We start from the raw sequence: 8,052 nt of genomic DNA, 5'->3' as shown, positions 1-8,052 counted from the left end.
AAAAGTTTAATGACCTGCTCTCCAAACAAAAACGCCCTGGTTTGTAGCATTTGCCAAATCCTGTGATATAAATCCTTCAAGCTACCACAGTGACATCACTGAGCAGAGTCATGGAGAGATGAGAGTGCATTATGTTACTATGCAATACTTTATTATCACATCATGCAGTGTTTCAACCAGACATACACTACAGATTTCAGTAATCTCAAAAGCATAGGTTTACAATGTAGTGAAATTATTAGAAACTAATATGTTTTGAGTATTTTTCTTCTAAAAAATCTGATGTATTTCATTTTAAATTTCTGTTATTTAATCTTGAATAATTGCTAGGTTTAATGACTCGCCTGTAAAATTCCCGACAATTTAAAATTGGCTCTTGTGACCCAGTACACACTGACTCCAGGCCTCCAGCCTTCACTGCCCCAACCAGGACACTTTATAAAAAACTTAAAATTAAATATTATACATCTGTCACCCTTAACAACTAACGACCTGTTGCCTCTTCAGCCGGCTTGAACATTGGCCTCCAGAGCAATGTCTTACCTTTCTGCTCCATTTCTGACTTCAGTTCCCAACATCTAAGAAATAATAAATAAAACTGAACATATATTTTAAAAATCTCATGTTCCAGCCAGGCGCGGTGGCTCACACCTGTAATCCCAGCACTTTGGGAGGCCAAGGCTGGTGGATCACGAGGTCAAGAGATCGAGACCATGGTGAAACCCTGTCTCTACTAAAAAATACAAAAATCGGCTGGGCACGGTGGCACTCGCCTGTAGTCCCAGCTACTCGGGAGGCTGAGGGAGGAGAATTTCTTGAACCTGGGAGGCGGAGGTTGTAGTGAGCCAAGATCGCACCACTGTACTCCAGCCTGGCGACAAAGCAAGACTCTGTCTCGAGAGAAAAAAGTAAAATAAAATAAAATCTCATGTTCCTAAGGAGACTAATTCCTCTCTTTGCTTTCCTATTTCTTGCTGACTCGTTCCCTCTCCGACTCGCTAGCTGTGCATGTGAGTCAGAGTCACTAGCTGTGCCTATCGATGCAATGGAGCCCCTTCCAAAAAGGCATTTTGATCCAGTTCTTAGGATTCCTCCTACAATGTTTTGGAGTGGTCCTTCTCAGGATAGCTGGTGGTAGGAGTAATTTTCTTTAATTTATGGAGCCGTATCTAAGTCATGTGGACTCAGTGAAGTGAATGCATGTCTCATAGCACTAGGGGATGCCCTTGCACTGGGGCTGCCTTGGACAAAAGAGGACGTGATGCTGCCAGAGTTGGAAGAAAACTTTGAACTGAGACTGTGAGTTTGGCAAGGAGATTATTCTGAAGGGAAGGATGATGGTCTTCAGCTCCGCTCCTCAAATTCCCAGAGCCTCTCAGTTGGACCTACTGGGCATGCCAAGAAACTTGTGTTTGAAGCAACTGTTTTGTTTCTTTATTTATTTATTTTAAGACAGGGTCTCACTCTTCTTGCCCAGGCTAGAGTGCGATGGCTTGATCATGGCTCACAACAGCCTTGACTTTTCTGGCCTCAGGCGATTCTCCCACCTAGGCCTCCCAAGTAGCTGGGACTACAGGTGCACGCTGCCATGCCAGGCTGTTTTTGTATTTATTAGTAGAGATGGGTTTTGTGAAGTTGCCTGGGCTGGTCTTGAACTTTTGGGCTCAAGTGATCCAGCTACCTAGGCCTCCCAAAATGCTGGGATTACAGGTGTGAGACACCAGGCCTGGCCTGTTCTGTTTCTTTAAAAAAAAAAAATTGAAAATCACTGATCTAGCAGATGAAAGGGTATATTTCACAAATGCTGCTTTCTCTGCTTGAGAAACCTGGTCCTTCTGATGAGCAAAGCTCTATTCTTCATCCTTCAGATCACGTCATCCTGGGAAGCTTCTTTGCTGCTGAAATCAGGGACCCGCATCCCTCCTGGGCTATCACGGTGCTGAACGTTCTCCTCTCATGCCCCTTGTCTCACGCGTCACAATTACCGTTCTTGTGTCTTTCTCACTAGACTATAAACTTTGTGATGGGTTGTGATTATGGACTTTATATCTCCTAAAAGGCCTGGAACCAAATAGGTGATCAGTCACTCATTATTTAGTTAACATGATGAATAGATACAATGCTGTGCATTATTTTATTAGCGATTACATTGGTGCAAAAGCAATTGCGGGTTTTGCAATTTTACTTAAAGCATAGGAGAGAAATCTTTCATAAAAACCAGAGTTGTGCAGAAGTCAAAAGTAAATGGACCCTATTAGATTACAGAATTGTGTTTCTTCTGGGTCTGCTGTGGAAGGCAAGGTCAGGGTTAGTGCATGAAAGATTCAAGAACGATAGTGCAGTGCAATCTATGCAAAAGCCTTCCTCATTTTACAGTGTCATAAAATGGACAGCGGTGATCCTGGCAGCTTTGAAGTGTATATGCTCTATTTTCCTGTAAAAATACAAAGTAACATGTAATATATTTCCAAACCCTTAGTTGGCGAATTGAAGAAAAGAAATCTCTGGATTCTGAGGCCAAGTGTTGAATTCAGGAGAATATCCTAGAGTATTCCTCCAGAACCAGACCTGAGAGCAGATTCAATGCATGCAGTTTATTTGGGTCATGATCCTGGGATTGAAATACACAAATAGAATAAACTTAGAGCAACTCTGAGAATAGAATTGGGGTCATGGTAGGCTTTTCCACCTTTTGTTCCTAGAGCTGGTATTTACTCCCAGATTAAAGGCAGAAATGCCTGCTTAGGAGAGACTAGGGCTCGTGAAACAATAGAGGCCCTGAGACAGGACGCTGTTTGGTATCTGATGCTTGCGTAGGCCTGCCAACTTCCCTTATCATTATTTATAGCCTCAAATAAGCCACCAGGTAACGTATCTTACCTGTATTGAGACCTTGCAAGAAGCCCTCAAATCCTGGGGAAAGGCCAAAAATGAGACTAACGGCAGACAAAAGCCTTGTGAATTCTCTAAATAAATCATCCATATGTTTTATTTATAAACTCACACTCCAAGAAAAAAGAAAAACAAGGAAAAAGAAAGAAACAGAGTCTTGGAAGGAGTGAATACAATTGACCACAGAAGAAATAAAGACAATTGGATGGGCACGGTGGCTCACATATATAATCCTGGCACTTAGGGAGGCCGAAGCAGGCAGATCACCTGAGATCAGGAGTTCGAGACCAGCCTGGCCAACATGGTGAAATCCAGTCTCTACTAAAATTACAAAATTAGCCAGGCATGGTGGAACACACCTGTAATCCCAGCTACTGTGGAGGCTGAGACAGAGAATCACTTGAACCCGGAAGACAGAGGTTGCAGTGAGCCGAGATGGTGCTGTTGCACTCCAGATTGGCCAACAAGAGCGAAACTCCATCTCAAAAAAAAAAAAGAAAGAAAAAATAAACAAAGATAATCCAGAGAACAAAGTGGTATACATACATATGTATGTATATATATATATATGTTTTGGGGTACATATGGAGAACATGCAGGATTGTTGGATAGGTACATACATGGCAATGTGGTTTGCTGTCTTCCTCCCCATCACCTATATCTGGCATTTCTCCCCATGTTATCCCTCCCCAACTCCCCACCCCGCACTGTCCCTCCACTAGTTCCCCCCCACAGACCTCAGTGTGTGATGCTCCCCTCCTTGTGTCCATGTGTTTTCACTATTCAACACCCACCTATGAGTGAGAACATGCAGTGTTTGATTTTCTGTTCTTGTGTCAGTTTGCTGAGAATGACGGTTTCCAGGTATTTTTAAACTTCAATTCAGAGTTAGAAGAGAAGGAATTGCATCCACAATTTAAGAACAGACTCCTGTTCAGAAGGTGTAAAATTAGAACATAGAATCAGTTCATTGGATTAAAAATACCTAAATAAAACAATTCAATAGAACTAATTTAAAAAATTAGAGTACAAAGAGAAGAGAAACATGAGAGAGAAAACTAGAGACAGAGCAGAGATTGCTTATTCAGAAATGATACCTTCTTTATTAAGAGTCTACAAAAGTAAAAGAGAGAAAAAAGGGGAGTATGTTATATATATATTTTTAGATTTCACTATATAAAATTTATTTTATATATATATATATATATATATATATATATATATATATAAAGTTTAACACTGGAGTCTAAAACCATTCTCTTTTGTAGAATACATATTGGCATTGAAACAGTTTAAAGAAATGAAATGGCTATTACAAAAAGTTAGTTTTGATTGTTGTATTCCCTCCATACTTTATGTGTCTTTACACATAAAGAAAATTAAAATTTTCAAACATTTTGTATTCAGCAATTTTTTTAAAAAGTACACTGTTTTCCACTGCTATGGTCTTTATAAAGGACTTGACTTAAAATTTCAAAAAAAATTGAGGTTCTAGGATAACTCTGTGTCTTTTAAGATCATCTTTATACAGAACAGTCTGAACTGGCATGCAGGCAACTTGTTTTGTTGTTACATACCTGTATTAGGAAAATTACACCCATTTTACAGAAAATCCCAAAACATATACTGCAATAATAAGCTCAAAACAATGTTAAAAAGACCAGTGTGAACGGCACACAAAAACTGCTTCTTTATAAATTATTAACTGGAATTCCTGATCATGAAGTAGGCACAGGGAAATCCAGTCCTTAGGGCTTTGTTCTCTGGAAGAACACTTTTAAGTGATTTTTAAAAACTTTAGCATCAGGCTGCTGAAGCGCTTGACAAAACTCCTGGATTATTTCTGGAGCTACTTGCAAGGAGGGCAGGTATTCTTGTTGAAGATACTGAACACATTCTGGGCCCCGTTTGAGATGAATTGTTTTCAGTGTCACTGCACACTCAGATAAAGCCAATACTGTTTGTGCATCTGCCAGGTCAAAGGTTTGTTTTAAAGGAGCTAGGAAACATGCGGGGACAATGTGCTTATAAACAAAATCAGCAAATCCCACTAGTCCATCTTTACCTCCCCAGAGCTCTACCAACTTTGAGAGAATGATAAAACATGTTTTCTGTGCAATTGGATCTGGATATTCAACTGCTCCTTGGTTAACAGTAACAAGCACCCTTTCTACATTCTCTGCACCTTGATTAGCTATAACTTCGCTCATCCCACTGCCAGTGACTCTTTGCAGGAAAGCAAAGTAACTCCTCCACAACATCTGCTTCTCTAAAGCAGCAGACTGGTTATTTTCTTCTGCTGGCTGGAGCAGCACTTCAAAAATTGCATGTAGCAGGGGCATGAACATCTGTTGTAAAAATGGGGACACCTGTATCTTGAATTTGGCGGTAATCTGGTTGATAAGAGGAATGAACTCCTGGAGATCTTTTGCTTCACAATCTTTGAGCATATGCTCTGAAACAGATGGGATGAACGGAAGAACTTCTTCCGCCAGGCAAATAATCATTCTATGAAGGAAAGTACGGACTCCACTTCTGAGAATATCCTTTTGTGAGGGACAACTGAGGGCTGGCAAGAATGTCTGTAAACAGTCCAGATAAACTTAGGAACAGCCACATTGTTTCACAGTCTGCTTGTTGCTGAAAGCTTTACTGGTTCGACTGGCAAATCCGACAGCATGGTTGAAACAGTCTGCTAGAGAGGTTTGCCTTTCTTCATCTTGTGCCAGCATCAACTTTTCTAACAGAATTTTAAACTTCTCCATTAGTAGAGTCAACAGATTCCTCATTAAGGCTTATTTCCTTTCTTCTGGGTATTCACTATTAACAATCAGAACTCCAGCTGTCTCATAAATAAAAACTTGATCATCGCTGCTCAGTAAGGACTGATGGCCATTCTCAAGTGGAGAAAGCTCTAATAAATCTTGTATTCTATTCAAAATATCCTCAATGAAAGGATTCATTTGCTTATTAAGAGATTTGACAAATCTACAAAACAGGTAGGCCGTCCTGCTCCGAACTTTTGCACTGGAATGCCGCAGACCTCTGTGGTCTAAGAAAGCCATTAATACACGTGGAATGTGCTGAGGTTCAACTGTGAAAAACTTTTCATATCTAACAATAGTTTCAAAGAACTCAAACATCACAGATGTATGCTGATAGGAACTGACTCCGGATGTTACCAGAGTTCGTATCATATCCTGCAAAGCACTAGCGTTTGAAACATCACCTGAGAAGTGGGCACCATGAGATACTGGAAGAGCTTCTGCCATATACAGCAATCTTACTGCTACTTCAACTTCCATAAACCGTGTAGTCTGCCAATTCTGCAGGGTAGAACTAAAAACTCTACGAACAGAGGCCAGAAGTAACTCCGGTGAAACTTGAGCAAGCCTGTCCAACAGTAACTTCAGTCGTTTTCTATATTCTATAAACATGGCTTCATCTTCACCCTGATTTTCAAAGTTATATTCTTCATCATAAGTCAATTTTTTCATAACGACCAACATGATTGCCTCTACATTAGCTTTTTGCTGATCCGAGAGCACTGTAAGCTGTTTCAAAATACGAAGATAATCATAACAAAATCCAATAATATTAGAAGAAATATCATCATCCTCATGAATTAGTAGCTGCAACATCAGTGCCACTTTTGTTTCAATAGCTTGTAATGCTTCTTGAGCATTCTTAATATCCCCATTCTTAATTAATTTACTACAACTGACTATCAATGACTGTCCCATTCCATTTACCAGCTTAGAAAATCTGGCCAGGAAGTCAACATCTTCTTCCTGGTCAACACTGAAAAACCCAGCAGACTGTAATACTTGACACAAAGATTCTACTAGTTTCATTTTATCAACAGAGTCCATGCCTTTATTTACAACTTCAAATAAACAATCACATGCTTTTTCCCGTAGAACTTCTATTGACATATGACCTAGCGGCATATTTATAAACCTATCATTGGCTATAAAGGATAAGTCTATCCAAGAGACATAAGTCCCAACTACTTCAAGGCACTGACACATCACTTCAGAATTAGTATACTGATAATTTTGTAATATTTGGTACCATGATTCCACCAGATTTGGAATGCACTGTTCCCTCATGGTATCTTTTATGAGAGTATTCCTACGAGCCTCCTCTGATGTATGTACCACATCACGATCCACCAACTCTGAATCAATAGCCATGCGGATTCGAAGGTACAGGTCTACTCCCCTTGGATTTAGGTCCACTACTGAGAGAATGTCAAAAAAAAAAAAAAAAAAAAAACTTGGGCCATTTAGTGAGATATTCTGTAACAAAAAGCAAGGCAAAGACTTGGGCGGCTTTATTTCATATAAAGGTCTTCCCTGGTTGAGGGTTCAGCATCTGAGCTTGCAGCCATGATACTAGCGTCTCCCTAATTAGTTGTTGTTGAACAGTGGTTAGTTCTGAATATTTGTATTTAACTTGATGTTCCAGTACTTGAAAGCAGAAAAACTTTACATGATCATCACTGTAGGTCCGCTGGGCTAGTGCTTCTGCACATACCTGCCAGGCATCTGGGGAAATCTTTAACTGTTCAAAATAAGCCAGGGTCCTTTGTCTAAAGTCTGAATCAGCATTTGGATTTAGCCCTAATAGAGCCTGTTCATCCATCCTTGCTGCTATACGTGGAGTTTTCTGGTTACAATAGGCGTGCCCTCTGATCCCACAGAAGAATTTATAAACATCTGTAATCCCAGCTACTTGGATGACTCAGGCAGGAGAACTGCCTGAACCCGTGAGGCAGAGGTTGCAGTGAGCTGAGATCACGTCACCGCACTCCAGCCTGGACGACAGAGGGAGACTGTCTTCCCTATCACTCCATCCTGCCTCCCAGCCTGCACTCCCGATGGTCGGCCAGCAGAGCGGCGCCGCACGCAGGGAGCTGGGAGAGCGGCTCTCGTCCTTGTCGCCGGAGACGGAGCTGGCCGGGGCCGCGCGCCTCTCGTCGCTCCGCGTCCCCTGGCACCTTCTCTTGCGTGGCGCCGTACAAGCAAGCAGGCAGGCAAGCAAGCAAGAAGGCAGGCAAGCAAGCAAGAGGGCGGGGTCGGCGCCCCTGGAAGGGAAAGAGCGCGAGGGCCCGCTAAAGCCGCCGCGGTCGCCGCTGAGTCAGTGCAAAGCGCGCTC

At 41.5% G+C, this 8,052-nt stretch overlaps 1 protein-coding gene across 1 annotated transcript; it reads right to left on the bottom strand.

Annotated features, from left to right (window-relative positions):
- Positions 1-4,543: 4,543 nt before the first annotated feature.
- Positions 4,544-7,618, bottom strand: LOC105723750 (exportin-T-like). The gene is given in 2 exon segments (XM_064361272.1): positions 4,544-7,169; positions 7,171-7,618. Coding segments are annotated over 2 exon segments (2,898 nt in total). The 5' UTR covers positions 7,540-7,618; the 3' UTR covers positions 4,544-4,640.
- Positions 7,619-8,052: the final 434 nt, after the last annotated feature.

Source organism: Aotus nancymaae, unplaced genomic scaffold (genome assembly GCF_030222135.1).
Source record: "Aotus nancymaae isolate 86718 unplaced genomic scaffold, 86718_ANA_hifiasm-v0.15.2.pri h1tg000041l, whole genome shotgun sequence".
NCBI classification, from domain to species: Eukaryota; Metazoa; Chordata; class Mammalia; order Primates; family Aotidae; genus Aotus; species Aotus nancymaae.
This window is presented reverse-complemented; position numbering and strand designations above follow the sequence as displayed.